Below are 18,803 nucleotides of genomic sequence, written 5' to 3'. Positions count from 1 at the left end.
CTAAAAATGACAGGTTAATACTGTAGGTTTGTGAAAGAATTTTCTAACCTAGCCACTCCTTTAACCCGGCTCACAAAAAAGAATATTAAGTTTAAATAGAATGAAGATTGTGAAAAGAGCTTTACAAAACTCAAGAAGCAGTTAACTACTGCACTCGTGTTGGCTTTACCGAGTTAGACAGGAGGATATACAATATATACTGATGTCTCCTATCTGGAGTTGGGTTATGTTCTGATGCAGTATGAGAATGTCATAATCTATGGGTTCAGATAGTTGAAGAGTCATGAAAGGAATTACCCCACCCACGACTTAGAATTGGTCACCATTATTCACGCTTTGAAGACCTAGCGCCACTAATTGTATAGAGAGACTTTTGAGATTTACACAGATTATAAGAGCTTGAAGAATATATTCACTCAGAAAGACCTCAACATGCGTCAGAGGCGTTGAATAGAGCTCCTCAAGGACTACGATTGTAATATTTTGTATCACTGGGGTTAGGGCAATGTAGTAGCCGATGCGCTTAGCAAAAAAAATATAGATATATTTACTCATTTGATGGTTTCTGAATGCAGGGTGATAAGGGCTACACAACATATATGGCTTCAGGATTTGAAGAGATTTGCATGTCTGGTCTACCTGACTGTCCAACCTGAATTGATCTAGAGAATAAATGAAGCCCAATTAACCAATTCCACCATAGCAGCTATCAAGAAGGATACAAAACATGGAGTAAATCCAGAATTTTGAGTTTTTGTCGATGAGTTACTCAGGTTTCAGGACAGAGTGTGTGTTCCAGATGACAGTGAACTGAAAAGGGACATTATGATAGAGACTCACATCTCAAAGTTCGTCATACATCCCGAAAGTACAAAAATATATCAAAGCATGTGGCACCAGTTTTGGTAGAACGGGATGAAAAGAGAGATAGTCAATTTTGTCTCTAAGTGCTTGGTATATCAATAGGTTAAGACAGAATATCGACGCGCAGGCAGGTTATTTCAGTCATTACCGATCCCGAAGTAGAAGTGAAAATATATCACAATAGACTTTGTGACAGGGGTGCCTAAAGCACGCTCAGGACATGATGTTATTTGGGTAATTGACGACCGACTCACCAAGTCCTCTCACTTTTTGGCTATCAAGATGACCGACCCCTTAGACAAGCTAGTAAGAATCTATATCCGAGAGATAGTTAGGCTATATGGAGTCCTGGTGACAGTGGTATCTGATAGAGACTCCTAGGTTTACTTCTCGATTTTGGTCTAGTTTTTAGCAAGCCATGGGAACGAAATTATCTCTTAGCACCTCATTCCACCCTCAGACTGATGAACAATCAAAGAGGACATTTGTACTCTGGAGGATATGCTCCAAGCTTGTGTTTTAGACTTCAGAGACCATTAAGATGATCACTTACATTTAATATAGTTCACCTACAATAACAACTATCAAGCAAGCATCGGCATGGCCCCGTATAAGATATTATATGGCCGACCCAGTAGGTCATCATTTTTCTAGGAAGAGGACGACGATAGAAAATTATTTGGTCCGGATCTTATAGATAAAAACTACAGCCAAGATAGTTAAAATCATGAAAACATTAGACCGCTCAAAGCAGGCAAGTTATGCGAACACCCGGATGAGAGATTTAGAATTTGAGAAAGACGATCGAGTGTTTCTTAAGGTCACCCCTTTCAAGGGAATCAGGAGATTTGGTAAGAAGGAAAAATTAAATACCTGATTCAGTAGGCCATTTGAGATCTTAGACATTATTGGTACGACCTCCTACAGACTGACATTACCTCCAAAGCTATCAAGAGTCCATAATGTATTTCACGTATTCATGTTAAGCAAGTACAACCCGAATCCCTCACACATCTTGTCTCATGAACCCCTTTTACTTTAGGAGGATCTATCATATGAGGAGATGTCGGTAGGTATTTTAGACCGAAAGAGTAGAGTACTTCGCAAGTGAAAAATTTCCTTTGTCAATGTCCTATGGCAAAATCATACGCAGGGAGAGGCCACTTGTGAACTGAAATCAGACTTCAGAGCCTAGTACGCCCAACTATTTGACTAAGTGAGAGGACGACAAATTTGAGAGATCAAATTTTTTCTTAAGGGGGCGGAGAGTTGTAATACTCAAGCCCGTAATTTGGTCTATGATAAATTTTCCTTTTAATAAAGTATATATAAATAATTAAAAATATTATCTTAATTTAATTTTATTAAATTTTTTGATAAAAATAAGTTAATGACGAAATTAAAAGTAATTTTGGAGAAGATATGTGAAATTTTGAGTTCATATTATATTTTTGAAAAATAAATAGAAACATATGGTTAAAAAGCAAAAAGAGAAAATTCAGCCATGCAAGACAGTCCAGTCAGCAGACACGATGAACCAGAGCACACCGCATGGCAAAATATGCTGACATCGGCGCCACACGGGCGATCTGCGTGCCCAGTGATCTGACAGCCTAAATTTAATCTTGCACATGTGAACGACTCAGATGCATTCACTCTTTAGGTGCGATCGGACGGACAAGATCAATTGCGATGAACAATCCAAATTCGCCCACATAATCGACCTAAACAGGCAACAATCAGACATCGCTCCTCGCTCTATATCGAACGCGAATAGATGGTCCAAATCGATGTGGGATAGGTATTTAAACATCATGTCGCAGGAAAACCCTAATCCAAGCCGCACCTGCCCTCGCCGAAGAAAAAGGACCAGCCACCGGAAAAGGAGACCAACCCTCGGTCGCCGCTGCACCGGAACTAATGCCGACCTCTCAAAAAGGTAAAAGTTTCACTTTCCCACACAGAATTCGATTCCAAGTCTCCTTATGGCTATATCGGAGTAAAAAGGACAGCGAGTGAGCCAAAAACTACAAGTAAAGCCTGGTGGAGCTGCCGCAACTGAAACCCTAAAACCCCTCCGATGAGCCCCTTCTTATTTTCTATTTCACACAATTTTTTGACCATTGTGTTTACCGTTTTTTTCTGTACATGTTAGCTGAAGAAAAAACCTCAGCCGCGAAAGAGAACTGGCAGAGCCGCTGTACCCAAGGACCCCCCCCCCCACCAGTAGGTTCGATTTCTTGTAATTTTCTAGCCAACCGAGGTCCCCTAATGTATTTTCTACAAGGATATGTATAAAACTAGTCAAAATCGACCAGGCCGAGGTAAACCACCACCGTGGACAGCGAAGCCGACCCCAGAGCACGATAGCACTGTCGTGCTGGAACCCTAAAATTGGCCAAAAAGGGTTTTCAATACCGATTTTGAATTTTTAGGATATTTTTAGGTACGTGACAAGTATTTTGGATTCCCGCAGAAAAAATTCAGAAAACTCTGGATCCGTTAGGAGGAGTAGTAGATAAGCACGATATTTTAAAATACTGATCCGGGTAATGATCCCTCACCCTATTCTCGGTTATGGTAAATTGATGATTAATAATCAATAATTGTGTGTTTTGTTAAAATTTAGAAAAATCTTAAAAATATTACAGGTCACTAGTGGAGTCGAAACTGGTTAGTTCACATTTGTTTGGATTTTCTATTTATTTTTCTGTACTGTTTAACTTGCTTACTATTATATTGTGCACGTTTAAACTGATAGTTTCTATGGTCTTCTCGATTATCTGGTTTATTTGGTTCCTCCTTTATTTTTTATTTGGTTATCTGATTACTCGGTTATTGGTTATGATAAACTATATCGCTTTCTTAAATACCGTTTAAATTTATCAGTGAATATGAAATGAAATGTTAGTATGCTTTAATAATTGTTTGGATGATGAGAATTTAAATAAATGAAAACTTATTAGGCATCCTGGAAAAAGGTGGACAGATCAGGTACATAAGAAACCCTACCGTGGACATTATCTCAGTCGGACGAAGTAGAGAAATCTCATACCAAAAGGGTTTTGGGAGATATGGTTCACCCTCATACCGAACGGAGTATCAAAGTGATTTTGTTTTGGCGCACATTACCGGACGGGATATGAAGACAGCCGAGTTAATTGTCAAATCTTGATACTGAGTCCACAGGTAGAGAGATACCCCTATGAACCCTCAGGGGACCCAGTAAGTAGGTTAAAAAGAAAAGATTGTTGATCCTACGCATGAAATTGAAATATCATTTGGTTAATTGTCTTCATAGGTTGATTTTAGGAAAAAAAATGTAATTGTCAGTATCGAATAAAAAGTTTGAAAGTTAAATGTATTTACTTAAAGCAAGCGTTCTATTAGTTTTTTTCTTATTTTTACCAACTTTTGATTTTCCATATAAGTGATTAGTTTAATATTTTTACTGGGCTAGTCTAGCTCACCCTTTCATTAATAATTTTAAATCAAGAAGATCAAGATCCTGATCCCGATCAGAAAGAAGATTATGAGTAGTTCACCTCCTGGACTCCCTTCAAGTGTTAGTGAGTGTTACCCCTAAGATACTTTTTTATTCGTTTTTCTTTAACTATCGTTCGTTTTTTTATGAACCACGTAGAATAGACACTTTTGTGGTCTTATTGATCATTTCAATTTATTGTGTAATGAATGTTCCCTAACATTATTATTCGCTTCCGCATTCAAAATATAAATTCATTTCATTTAAGGTTATGGATCTTTATAAAAATATATATATATATATATATACAATATTTTGAAAAGAAAAAGAAGAATATAAGAAGTACCGAGTAGAAGAAATTAAAGAGAGAGAATAATAATGTTGTAAATAATAAAAAACATTAAGGATATAAAGAAAAAAAAAATTCTCAAACCACCAAAAAACCACAAATCGGTGGTTTGAAAAAATAGAAAAAATTATGGTTTTAAGAATTATGACTCAACCACTAAAAAAACTATATTATGTATTTAGAAATGCAAACAAACAGAAAAAAAAAAAAATCATAAAAAAATCATACTATAATTATTGAACTATCATCCAAATAAAAGTTTAAGAAAACAAATATAAAGCAACCAAAGAAATCATGTAAAGAGAAAAAACATATAATGATCTGAAACCGAACCTACTTGAAGGAGATGAAGAGATCAGAAGCTGTGCGATTAAAATGAGTCTTGTGTTACTTCCCCAATCTCTCATTTACTTCCCGCCCAATTTATGGCGGCTCGAAATTTTGGTAAATTCTTTGGTTGTTGTTTGTCCCAAAAACGCAACCGTTTTAGCAAAATAACATCTTTAATATTTAAGCTAAAATTTTAAATTAATATCCAAATTTTTTGAATTGATCTCTTAATTATTAAATTTATATTATATTTATGAATAATCAGCAAATATCTCAATAATTTGAACCTACAAGTTTCAATTTTTAGGATTTTGTTAGTTGTCATATTTATTAATTTAGCTCTATTAAATTTATACAGAAGTTTAAATTATACACTAAACTGTTTTCACGGTAATTTTTTAAATAAATTTTTTTGAAAAAAAATGCAAGGCTTATATTTTGTTTCTGAATCAAACAGGAACAAAGAATTTCACATCACAAATCAAGAGTAATTTGCAACTCGTATTGCATTAACAATTTACCAAATCAGTAAAAGAATTACAACAATGACAAAAAAAATTCACACAGAAATTCCCAAAACCAAACACAAAAATAATTAAACACCAACAAGAAATTCCTTCATTAATCTTTTCAATTTCAACACACCAATGATGAAGCCGCAGCAGCACCACTTTCCAGATCTCTCTACACTCTCGTCTCAAATGGGGTTGAATGCCAATTCACTCCTCTATCCTGTACATATATATACATACACCCACAAATTGTTATGACAAACCCACCATAAATAAGCACCAAAGAATTTTATCCAGAAAATGATTCTACCTCTCTGTACTTGCTGGTAGCGTTTGGTATTCCTTTCAAAGAAGCAGCAGAATCAGAAGCAGGATCCATGGTGGAAGATCCAGTGTGGTTCCAGTAAGTGTCAACAGTCCCTATTATAGGTGTTTCATCTGGGCTTTTACTTGGTGACCTCTTTGGTCGAACAGAGGACGCAGAGAACTGTCTGATTTCCTCTAGTGTAAGAGCACCTAAGATCGGCCTATCTTCTTGGCTTCTTATTGAATTTGATCCAGGCGTAGAGGGTTTAAAGTTAACTGAGCTGCTCTTGCTCGTAGGTGCGGTTTCTGATGAACGAAGATAACCAGGTGGAAAGACTGGCATCAACAGCCACTTCTTGTAATGATGATTTTCTTGGGTTGATGATGATCAGATCTTGGGTTGATGATAAATGAAGATTCTTTATATGGGATCTGAGTTTCTTCATCCAAGCTGAAATTCTCCTTTTGTGGCTCCAATGGCCGTGGAGCTTTTCCTTTTGCTTTTGTTGAGTGAGATTTTCAACTGGGTTTAACACAGAATGGACATAACCGCTCCTGTCTCGAGCACCTCCATTCCTTCCCGTCTCCTTCATTCCTTTTAGCCCTTTTCTTCCTCCTCAATCTCTTCTGTATAAACCATTTCAACCCCACAAATCATATCCTCATAATACCCATCATCGTCCTGGTCATCAAGCACACCATCATCTTCATCTTCATCATCATAATCATCATCTTCAAGTTCATCTTCCTCATCGTCACTTTTCTCCACCATTCTGGTACCCATGATTTGGAGGGTAAGACCCGGAGCTTGACGTGACTGAAATATTATCATCAGAACAAGACTGAGATAGGGTTGGTTTCACTAGATCCTCCCTGTTCTTGCTAGTTTCTTCTTCTTCTTTTTTCTCCAGTGAAAAATCAATAGATTCATCAGGCCAAACATGCTCGTACGTCTTGTCAGTGGTATTAAAAGTTACTTTCTTTTTACTAGCCGAGCTTAGTAGCTCCTTGGCTTACCACTGCATCAATCACAGGAAAGGGAAACACAACTTTGAAGGGAAAACTGAGAAACTTTCTTTTTACTTTCTGGCTTGTAAATTTGAATGAGGATAATTTACGAAGTTATTAACTGTATGCTTCATTTTATTATAAAAATACTCTTTATGTCAATACAATTACGAAATTGTCTCATCAATATTTTCATGATGAACGTATAAACAATTAAGAAATCTCATAGTGAAAGTCAACTTTTGATAATTCAAAATTTCAAATATTTTTTAATCAATATTTTCCTGCCACTAATTTTTATATTTTTCTTTCAACCCAAAGGCATGTAGAAATGTTGAAACAACTATTTTTAAGGGAAAAAAAAAGGCAACTTAAAAGAATCATATAAGAGAGGAAATTTCTTAAGAACCCTCCTGGACTCTACTGCGATCATTTTAGTTAAAATTTAGATGAACTAATGTTATTCATATTTCAAATATGTTATTTGTTTATTGATTTATAGTGAAAACTATTTATGAAATGCTAAATTTATTGTAATATACATATAGTTTTGTTAGTTAAAATAATTAAGTTTTATGTTCATTATGTAATGATGTATAGATTTTATATATATGGGTGTGTTTTTGAAATATATAAATATATATGTTAAGGAAAAAAATAGTCATTTATAGCTTGTTACAGTTTTACTCCAAATCCTAATACTAAGAAACTAAACATTGTAATGAAACTGCAATGAGTTATAATTGCTAGGAAACAAAGTATAACAGTGTAAGTGCTATTATATTATTATATTATTTTACTTCTACTGAATAACTATTTTATTCTAATTTTATTCCATTCAGTAAAATAAACAGTCTATATGTATATTTTATTTAATTTTTTATTAATATTAATAGTAGAAGTAGAACACATGTTGTGTTTAATGTTACTCCTCAACTTTACCTTGAATTCTTTATAAGTCAAAACTCAATTTTCGCTTTAACTTATAAAATTTGAATTCTTAAACACACAAATCATGTGTTAAGTCAGACATGTCAAAACAAATTATAAAAATCAGAAATATGAACTAATGAAAATAAAATAAAAATTAAACCAACATGCCAAAATTGAATTAGAAAATAGATGAAAAAGTATATAACATTCTTATTTTATTGCAAATAAAAAATTGTATTTCTTATCAACTTATGATTTAAAAAGAATTAATTATTCAACTCTTTATTTGATATTATATGAAAGCAAGAAATCAAAAGTTTGAATCTTGACTACTAAATTTCTTTTAACAATCAAAATTTAGTTTGCATTATAAATTAAATTATTTTTTATAAACTTAAAATCTTAAATTAATCGATTATTCCATCAATTATTTCACAATATTTTTAAGATTTATATGGTTGATTATGTCAATGTATGAAAAACGAGCTGCTCTATTTTGGTTGACTTTCTATCAATTTTCAAAGGATGCTAGGGAATAGTCAACATCAATTTTACCTTTGGCTCAGTGTAAACACCCATCTCTTAAATAATTTTATAAGTAAACAAGTACCTACATTCATAATTACATGAATTTAGAAAATAAAAATAATTTTAAAAAATCATAGATCGAGGTCAAAAAGAATTTTTTAAAAACTTTAAGTTTTACTTTTCCCTCATTTTTCCCCAATTTGAAGAAATGCGAAATTAGGGTTTAAAAATATGGATACATCGTTCACATATGCATTCATGAAAGATATAAAATCGTAAGTATATGGACACATGCATATGCAAATATCTAAAAGAAGCAAAAAGAATGAGGAAATGAGAGCAGATGGCCAACAAAAGAAAAACGAAAAAATAAAGAAAAAGCATACCTGGAGAGGAGACTTTTTGCTTGTTCATAACATGAGAGTAATTATCTGGACAGGATTAATCATGGATTCCAAAGAAAAAAAGGTAACTGGTAATCAGAGTACAGCAAATCCAGCTTCTTTTCATCCAAGAACAATCTTCAATAAATTCGGCCTCAATTCATCTGATATAACGAGAGAATTCACGGCGTTAACTATCTTACTTATTTGATAATGCATGAGTGAATCTTCTTCAGTCACACTAAAGATTTAGAGTGTTACCTTCTCTTGCAAAACTCGCGCAATCCGTCATCAATGAACACTGATAACAGATGAAAGTAATAGCAAGTATAAAGGATTTAGCTCTTTTTGTTTAATCTGGGACCTGTAGAGACAAGAGAATTAATTAGAATGATTTTTTCATCAAACATCAAGCTGAACTTTCAGGAGTTTTTCTTTTTTCAGAAACCCAGTTCCTCTCACCTTATAAATTAATGGCAGTTAACTACATAAGCACCAAATCTAGTTTCAAGAGAAAGGAACATTATGTGTAACAAGCATTTCTTACAACTTTCGGCTGTATTAACTGTTGAAAACAATCCATCTTTTCTGTTTTGGTTTTTAAATAAAATAAACAATGGCTGGAAAAATGCACTTGTTAAAGACAAATAAAAAATGAAAACAACTAAAATTTGAAAACAAAATATTACAGTGTTTTATTTTCTAAAAAGGTTGAAAGAGAAACTAATCACTAAACAAACATATCCAAAATTTTAAAAGTGAAAAACTGAAAACTGATTTCTCCTTTAATTTTTTTAAATAAAAAAGAAAAAAGGGTTTTCATATGCTAACCACAGCCTCAATTCTTTTCCAGTTTATGATTCTGTGAATCAGTAAATGCTTACATATGCATATTATTACAAGTCAAAGTCAAACATCTATATAAGTTACATCAGTAAATGTTTACATATGTTTATAATATGCATATTACATACGCATATTATAAGTTGTTTCTGAAACTTATCCCATGCCTTGCCAATCTATCCACTTCACTGGACTTCACAAATCAAAAAAGAACCAAATTTGCTCATCTTTCAATTTTTAAATGATGTCTGCATATGACACTACTTTGCAAACTATGGTCAAGGTCAACACAAGAACAAAATGCAACAAACTTACAGACCTCCTTTGCTGATGATTTCACATTGGCTCCTGATTCTCTTCCTTGAGCATATATAGTGATAAAAGAACTTTTCAGACACCAAAAACTTTTCAGCTATGAGGACATCAGTGCAGATGGGGCTTCATTTTCTCACCCTCTCAAGTCTTTTTCTAGAAATATCGGCCCAGACAGAAGCAGAAGCTCTGCTCAACTGGAAAAACAGCCTAAGGTCTTCCAGTCTACACAGTTGGAGGATCACAAATAGCAACAGCAGCCCTTGCAACTGGACTGGAATACAGTGCAACGAAGCTGGCAGCATTGTTGGGATAAATCTTCCAGAATCCGGACTGGATGGAACACTGGATAGGTTTGACTTCTCTGCCTTTCCTAGCCTTACTTCTCTTAATCTCAATATGAACAATCTGGTGGGAACTATACCTGCGGGGATTGGAAATGCAACAAAACTTACTCTCCTTGATCTGGGTAGCAACAATTTCACAAATCCTATCCCCATTGAAATAGGAAACCTCTTGGAACTTGAAGTGCTTTGTCTGTATAACAATTCCCTCACAGGTCGAGTTCCTTATCAGCTAAGCAACCTGCAAAAGGTGTGGTTTCTCAGAATTGGTGCAAACTTTTTAGAGGATCCAGACCAACCTCAATTTAAGGGCATGGCATCTTTGACGGACCTTTGGCTTGATTATAATCTTCTAAAGGAGGTTCCTCCATTTATCGCTAAATGCCCAAAGTTGATATTTCTTGATCTTTCCGACAATCTAATCGAAGGTAAAATTCCAATGGAGCTACTTGCTCCTCTAGAAAACCTTGAATTCCTTAACCTCACCAAGAATTCGTTTGAAGGACCATTTCCCACACAAATTATGAACCTAACAAAACTTCGAGACCTGAGACTGGGGATAAACAAGCTGAATGGCACCATACCAGATGAAATCAGTCTCCTTTCTAAACTTGAAATTCTTGAATTGCATGAGAATCCATTTGAAGGGCCAATACCTTCTTCAATAGGAAATTTGAAGACGCTTTACCATCTAAATCTTATGTCTTCAGGACTGAATTCCAGCATTCCGGATGAACTTGGCCTCTGCACCAACCTCAATTTTCTTGACCTATCAATTAACAGTCTGACAGGTCCATTGCCTCTTTCCCTGGCTTCCTTAACACAAATAAGACAGCTAGGAATCTCTAAAAATCAGTTGTCTGGAGAAATACATCCATCTCTGATATCTAACTGGACACAACTCATTTCCTTGCAGCTCCAACAGAATGCTCTATCAGGAATAATTCCCCCTGAAATTGGATTTCTAAGAAACCTCAATTATCTGTATATCTATGATAACCAACTATCAGGTCCTATCCCTCTGGAAATTGGAAATCTCTCTAATTTACTAGATCTTCAGTTGGCCGCCAACTTTTTGACCGGTTCCATCCCTTCTACCATTGCAAACTTATCAAACCTCGTGTGGTTCAGTCTGCATAACAACACAATCAATGGAACAATTCCTCCAGAAATAGGTAATATGGTAAGCTTAGAAGAACTTGACTTGAGCGAAAACAATCTGCAAGGAACCTTGCCCTCATCAATAACCAGTTTGAAAAAAATCAAACTTTTCTACGTTTCATTTAACAATCTGTCAGGATCCATTCCTGAAGATTTTGGTCCTAGTTCCTTGAAAAACATTAGCTTCGCTTTCAACAACTTCTCTGGGAAGCTTCCTCCTGGGCTTTGTGGAGGTGGCAATCTCATCTACTTAGCAGCCAATGGAAACAAGTTGGTTGGTCCTATTCCACAAAGTCTTAGAAACTGTACAGGGCTAAACAGAGTCAGACTAGGGCGAAACCTTCTGGATGGAGATATCACAAATGCATTTGGCATATACCCCAACCTCAAATTTATGGAATTGCAAGATAACCAACTTTCAGGTGCGTTATCATCAACCTGGGGGCAATGCAAAAGTCTCTCGGACTTCCGTCTATCTGGTAACATGATAACAGGTAAAATTCCACCAGAACTTGGAAATTTGTTGGAGCTGCAGTATCTAGACCTTTCTCAAAATCAACTGACTGGCAAAATTCCACCAGAGTTGTTCAAAACGTCAGTCCTAACCAGATTAAACTTGAGCAACAACCACCTCTCAAATAAGATACCCAGAGAGATGGGAACTCTCTCACACCTACAAGTCTTGGACTTATCAGGTAACAATCTCAGTGGTCCAGTACCAGAAGAACTCGGGGATTGCCAAGCGCTGATACTCTTAAAACTGAATAAGAACAAATTGAATGGGACAATTCCGTTTCAGCTCGGGAATCTAGTGGCCATGCAGTCTGTTTTAGACCTCAGTCAAAATTTACTCACAGGAAAGATTCCCCATCAGCTTGGAAGGTTGATAAGATTGGAAATTTTGAATCTTTCTCGCAATCACCTTTCAGGTGAAATACCTTCTGCCCTTCAGGATCTTATAAGCCTTCAATCTGTTGATGTATCACACAATAATCTTGAAGGTCCACTCCCAGACAATAAGGCATTTCAGCAGGCTCCTGCTGAGACACTGGCTGGTAATCCGGGCCTATGTGGTGGAGGACAAGGTTTGAGTCCCTGCAATGAACTTACTTCATCCAGAAACCGTAAGAGCAACAGATGGAAACTGATCATTGCAATAGCAGTTCCCCTGGTTGCTTCAGCAAGTACCTTAATAATTTGTGGAATTTTCATTTTCTGGCGTCATTCAAGAGTTAATCAGGATCGAGATGAAGAGAACAAAACTTCAAATGGAAAGTTCTCATTGTTTGTGTGGAATCACAATAAGAAAATAGAGTTCCTGGATATAGTAACTGCAACAAACAACTTTGATAACATACATTGCATAGGAAAGGGTGGACAGGGAAGTGTCTACAAGGCAGCCCTTCTGACGGGTGACATCTTTGCTGTAAAGCGCCTTCACCCTTGGGAGGAAGATGAATTCTCTCACGAAGACCAGATGAAGAATTTAAAGTCCGAGTTGCATGCCTTAACTGAAATTCGACATCGGAATATTGTAAAGATGTATGGATTCAGTTACTTTGAAGGATCCATGTTCCTTGTCTCCGAATATGAGGAGAGGGGCAGCTTGGCTAATCTACTACAGTGGGATGCAAAGAAACTGAATTGGGGTATGAGGCTGAAGGTTATCAAAGGAATTGCTCATGGCCTCTCTTACCTGCACCATGATTGTACACCTGCTGTTGTACACCGAGACATATCAGGAAATAATATCCTCTTGGACACGGATTTTGAACCCAAGATTTCTGACTTTGGGACAGCAAGGCTCCTCAGAGAAGGCGAGACTAACTGGACAACTCCAGCTGGCTCATATGGCTATATGGCACCAGGTATTTCTTCAATCTCACTTCACCATTGAACTTTATGAATCATACACTGCTCACTACTAACAGCAAAACAACACCCGTTGCGATGAACTAAGAAAACGAACCTTAGAAAATATGATCCTAATCCCTGAAAATGCTTCCAAGAATAAGCACAGCAGAGTGCATCTCCTTAAATTCTAATGTTTCCACTAACTCCTTTCTCATGTTCTTCCCTGTTGCAGAGCTTGCATCTACAATGAAGTTGACAGAGAAATGTGATGTATACAGTTTTGGTGTAATTGCCCTAGAGGTCCTAATGGGAACACACCCGAATGAACTCCTCTCTAGTCTCCAATCCACAGGAGGGTATGATCAGCTCTTCTCTGACATTCTTGACAAAGGACTGACACCTCCTTCTGATCAAGTTGCAGAAGACCTTGTTTTAGCAGCAAGCCTGGCTCTAATATGCGTGCGTGAAAATCCAACTTCACGACCCACAATGCATCAAGTGTCGAGAGAATTCTCAGTGAGGACATATCACCGACAATTAGCGCATTTCAATAGACTAACATTGCAGGACGTAATAGATATAGTTCCCAATTGACTAGCAAAACCTTTTTCCTGCCCCTTACCAGTACATGAACCAATCCACGTATATATATGATGTTTGATGAATAAAACAACAACTATGCACGCGTAATTGTTTTTAGGTTAAGTTTCAGTCACATAATATGAATAACTATCTGTATTTTCTTGTTTCTTTTTTTCTCCTCCGACAATTTGGGGAACAAATATGTTGCAACCGAAGAAAGCAGGTAAAGAGAAAAGAAGTAAAATGATCTGAAACCAAACTTACTTGAAGGAGATGAAGAGATCAAAAGCTGTGCGATTAAAATCAGTCCTGTATTACTAATTTACGGAGAAAACCTGATTACTTCTCCAATCTCTCATTTACTTCCCCGCCCGATTTGTGGCGGACCGAATTTTAGTATACTCCTTGGTTTGTCAGCCGTCTGTCCCAAAACGCAACCGTTTTAGTAAAATGTAGGCTACGTGGCTACTAGGTACTACTCTCCAGATAAGCTCTTTAAAATTTAAGGTTAAATTTTAAATTAATTCCTTAATTTATAATTCTCTTCAATTTATATAGAAATTTAAATTATATGTTATAATAATTTTTTTTTACCAAGATTAAATTAAGTTTTGATTTATCTCCATGAATGACTTTTACATTTTTACTTGAGATAACATTTGAGAATTAAACAAATACAGAGAATTAATTCCACATCACAAATCAAGAATTATATGTAACTCGTATTGCATTGACAATTTACCAAATCAATAAAAGAATTACAACAATGACAAACAAAATTCACACAGTAATTCCCAAAACCAAACACAAAAATAATTAAACACCAACAAAAATTCCTTCAATGATCTTTTCAATTTCAACACGCATTGGATGAAGCTGCAGCGGCACCTCTTTCCAGAGCTCTCTCCAATCTCGTCTCAAATGGGGTTGAATGCCAATTCACTCTTCTATCCTGTACATATACGTACACCCAAAATGTGTTTATGTTATGAGAACCCACCATAGATAAACAACAAAGAATTTTTGCCCAGAAAATTATTCTACCTCTCTGTACTTGCTGGTAGTGTTTGGTATTCCTTTGAAAGAAGCAGCAGAAGCAGAAGAAGGATCCATGGTGGAAGATACAGTGTGGTTCCAGTAAGTCCCAACAGTCCCTATTATAGGTGTCTCGTCTGGACTTTTACTTGGTGACCTCTTTGGGGAAACAGAGGAAGCAGAGAACTGTCTGATTTCCTCTAGTGTAAGAGCACCTAAGATCGGCCTATCTTCTTGGCTTCTTATTGAATTTGATCCAGGCGTAGAGGGTTTGAAGTTAATTGAGCTGTTCTTGCTCATAGGTGTGGTTTCTGATGAAGATAACCAGGTGGAAAGACTGGCATCAACAGCCACTTCTTGTAATGATGATTTCTTGGGTTGATGTTGATGATGATCAGATCTTGAAGATTCTTTCAAGTTAAATGGGATCTGAGTTTCTTCATCCAAGCTTAAATTCTCCTTTTGTGGCTTCAATGGCGGTGGTCCTTTGCCTTTTTCTTTTACTGCTTTCCATTGAGTAAGATTTTCAACTGGGTTTAACACAGAATGGACATAACCACTCCTGTCTCGAGCACCTCCATTCCTTCCCATCTCCTTCATTCCTTTGAGCCCTTCTTCTTCCTCCTCAATCTCTTCTGTATAAACCCTTTTAACCCGACAAATCATATCCTCATAATACCCGTCATCGTCCTGGTCATCAAGCATACCATCATCTTCATCTTCAAGTTCGCTTTCCTCATTGTCTAATTCATCTTCCTCATCGTCACTTTCTCTACAATTCTGGTACCTATGGTTTGGAGGGTAAGATCCGGAGCTTGACGTGACTGAATTATTATCATCAGAACAATACTGAGATACGGTTGGTTTCACTAGATCCTCCCTGTTCTTGCTAGTTTCTTCTTCTTCTTCTTCTTCTTCTTCTTGCTCCAGTGAGAAATCAATAGATTCATCAGGCCATACATGCTCATACGTCTTGACATTGGTATCAAAAGTTACTTTCTTTTTACTAGCCGAGCTTAATGGCTCCTCAGGCTTACCACTGCATCAATCACAGGAAAGGGAAACACAACTTTGAAGGGAAATTGGTGAAAGTTTCTCTTTTTCTGTTTTGAAAAGACGAAAAGGGAGAAAATCTGAAAGAAAAAGAAAAAAAAAAGGTTTTAGTTACTCGCCTGCTTTCCTTAACTGGAGTTGTGGGTTTTTCTCGCAAGTCCTGTGCCAAAGAAACTATGGATGGTTCAAGATTGTTTCTTGGAGTTCTTTGCAACTGTTATACAAGAAAAAAAATTAGTTCAGACTAAGTAAAGTTTACTGTTTGGTTGCCGAGAAAACAGAGGAAAAAATCTCAAACTTATGAGCTATCGCTGATACTCCGCCGATCCACATTCAACCGTTTTACAGTTTTAGAAACAAATAGAACTAAAATCTTGGGTATCGTTATTTTCTCTCCTGTTTTCCCAGAAACCAAACAAATTCCAAATTTCGTAAACAAAAAAAAAAAAGAGAAAATAGACGCTTACATGATCCCTAGGCTGAATCTTGTGTCTCTGTTTTCGACGTTTGCGATCTTTGGCGGCACCAAAACACCCAAGGAAACAACCCATTACGCAAAACCTCTTTCTTTTCCCGCTAATGATCTCGAGAGAGACTGTGAAATAGAAAGAGAAAGAGAGAAAGCGTCTTTTTGTTTCTCTATGGAGAAGTTTGGTTAAACTCTAATGGCGTCTTCATAGCTTTACACAGAGGAAGACGAGGAGCGTTTTCTGATGAGAAGAAAAGGAGAAGCGTGGGGGCGAAACGGTCAATTAATTTCAAGTGTTAGGGGTGGGCGCGTGGAATTTTGTATATTTTATTTTCATTTTTTTTTTTTTTTGTTATTATTTTTTTAATGACCAAAAGATCAAGTGACCGTTACAATTGGGACACAGGCTGTAAATTTCGGAATTTCTTATTTTGGATAATTTTATTCCTTAATTAATCTTGACCGTTGATTTATCAATGTGCGGTGGATCTTGCGACTGCCAACTTTTTATAAACGATTTTGCAGCCCATTGTTCTGCGCTTCCCCTGGCTACTTTTATCAACGGTCCAAACACGATTGTTGTGTGTGTTTTCCTGTTTCGGCTTGTTGCCTCAAATACCCTCTGTTTGGCAACTGGCATATGACAAACCTCGTTTAGTTTTCCACACAGTGATATGACATATCACTATATATTTTTTGACTGATTATAGTTCCAAATTCAAACTTTGGTTATCTCATATCACAACACAAAAGTCGGTCCAAGGTTATAATTCTGCAAAATTAAATTTTAAATTCAAAAAGAATGGGAGTCACTAATAATTTACTTAGGATAGAGTTGACACCAAACTATGCATTAAATTTTATTCGAAATAATCTAGGTTTAAAACAGTATCGAATATTAAAAATTGAAGCAGTCATTCAATAATATATACATATTTATTTTAAATTAAGAAATTCTTACATCTAAATTAAAATAAAATGTTCGAAATTTAAATTTAAATTTAAGTATTTGAAGTAAACTACGATCAATTTTATTTTATTTTACTTACAATATGAAATTATAAGATAAATTTTTCTATTAAATTTTTTTGTAATTATGAATTTTAATAATAACGAATTCATATAAGTCTCGAACTCATTTTGATCTCTAACTCATCATATAATCCAGTCACAAATTTATTATTTTCATAATAATTTATTTAAAATAAATAAAAAAATCATATAGATTATTTTGTTGGAACAAATTTGTAGTTTGTGAATGTGACTTACTATTAATATTGTTAATTATAATAACTAATACATATAAAATACTTAATATCATGATAAATTTATCATTAAAAAAATAATTAAATTTAATTTATCATTTATTAACTATTTTTAAGGCCCCAATAAATGCTCCTTTTTAAAATTTGTTCATTTACATTTCAAATAGAGAGGTAAATTTGGTAGCATGCTATTCAACTCAAGGATTTACGAACTTAAATATGATAACTATTCAAGAAAACACAAAGGAAAAAGAAAATGAACATGATTTGTTAAAAATGTAAAGTTTGATTCGAGTGGTTACATTTTAAATTTACGTTTAAGTTTAAAATTTAAAAATTGTAAATTTAATAATAATATATGATTAATGTAGAAATTTAGTTGAATATTTCAAGGTTTGTAAGTTTAAATTTGGTTAAAATACTAAAATATTTATACAAACTATATAAAAATGTATAAAAAAATTCATTTTATTCAAAATTTTCATTGAACTTAAAATATATATTTTTTTATATTTATTAGTTTATACTAATATTGTTTAGACGTGTTAATTTATTACACGAGATATAAAACTATAATATATGTTATAAAATATTACTAAAATGATATAAAAGAGTTATAAAAATATACATATGGTTGTTGATGAAACGTCAATATAGATACCATATCAACAAATTAAAAAATTAATGTATTGATAATGTCACATATGATATAACAGATTAGTATGTAAAAATCACATTAGTGAAAATTAATCAGAAACAAATTTTTTTTTTATGTTTTTCAGAAATAAAAAAAAATATTGAATAAAAAAATATCTCAAAAGAAAGTTTGAATATTTTTGTATAATTCATATATATTTTAATATTTTAATTATTTGAATAAAATAATGTATAAGATTAATTAAGTAAATGATGTACAAACGCTACACATCATGTGACAGCCTATTAGGCTCAAATATTTTTTTTGAATATTTTGATATAGTTCAAATACACTTTAATACTTCAGCCATTGAAGTTTAAATTAAACATATGATTGAAGTGATATATAAGATTAATTATTAAAAATAATAATAATAATAATATATAGAGTTAGCGTTTGTAGGTTTAAGCTCCAAATTTTAAAATTTGTAAAGTTTAAATTTCAACTAAAGAGTAAGATTAGGGAGTTAGTTTTGAAATTTCTCTTCTCAG

At 34.7% G+C, this 18,803-nt stretch overlaps 2 protein-coding genes and 1 pseudogene across 2 annotated transcripts; 1 reads left to right on the top strand and 2 right to left on the bottom strand.

Moving 5' to 3' along the window:
- Positions 1–6,039: 6,039 nt before the first annotated feature.
- LOC110807678 (uncharacterized) lies at positions 6,040–6,858 on the bottom strand (annotated as a pseudogene).
- Positions 6,859–9,859: 3,001 nt separating this feature from the next.
- LOC110807656 (uncharacterized) lies at positions 9,860–13,844 on the top strand. The gene is made up of 2 exons (XM_088215531.1): positions 9,860–13,225; positions 13,444–13,844. The coding sequence occupies exons 1-2, from the start codon at positions 9,955–9,957 to the stop codon at positions 13,803–13,805; spliced, it is 3,633 nt and encodes a 1,210-aa protein (XP_088071657.1). The 5' UTR covers positions 9,860–9,954; the 3' UTR covers positions 13,806–13,844.
- Positions 13,845–14,495: 651 nt separating this feature from the next.
- Positions 14,496–16,650, bottom strand: LOC110807671 (eisosome protein). Its single transcript, XM_022032848.2, has 4 exons — positions 16,349–16,650; positions 16,001–16,095; positions 14,838–15,867; positions 14,496–14,745 (listed from the first exon to the last, which is right to left on the bottom strand). Exons 1-4 carry the CDS (start codon positions 16,430–16,432, stop codon positions 14,650–14,652), a joined length of 1,305 nt encoding a protein of 434 aa, XP_021888540.1. The 5' UTR covers positions 16,433–16,650; the 3' UTR covers positions 14,496–14,649.
- Positions 16,651–18,803: the final 2,153 nt, after the last annotated feature.

Source organism: Carica papaya, chromosome 3, assembly GCF_054855325.1.
Source record: "Carica papaya isolate Zhongbai chromosome 3, ASM5485532v1, whole genome shotgun sequence".
NCBI lineage: Eukaryota > Viridiplantae > Streptophyta > Magnoliopsida > Brassicales > Caricaceae > Carica > Carica papaya.
This window is presented reverse-complemented; position numbering and strand designations above follow the sequence as displayed.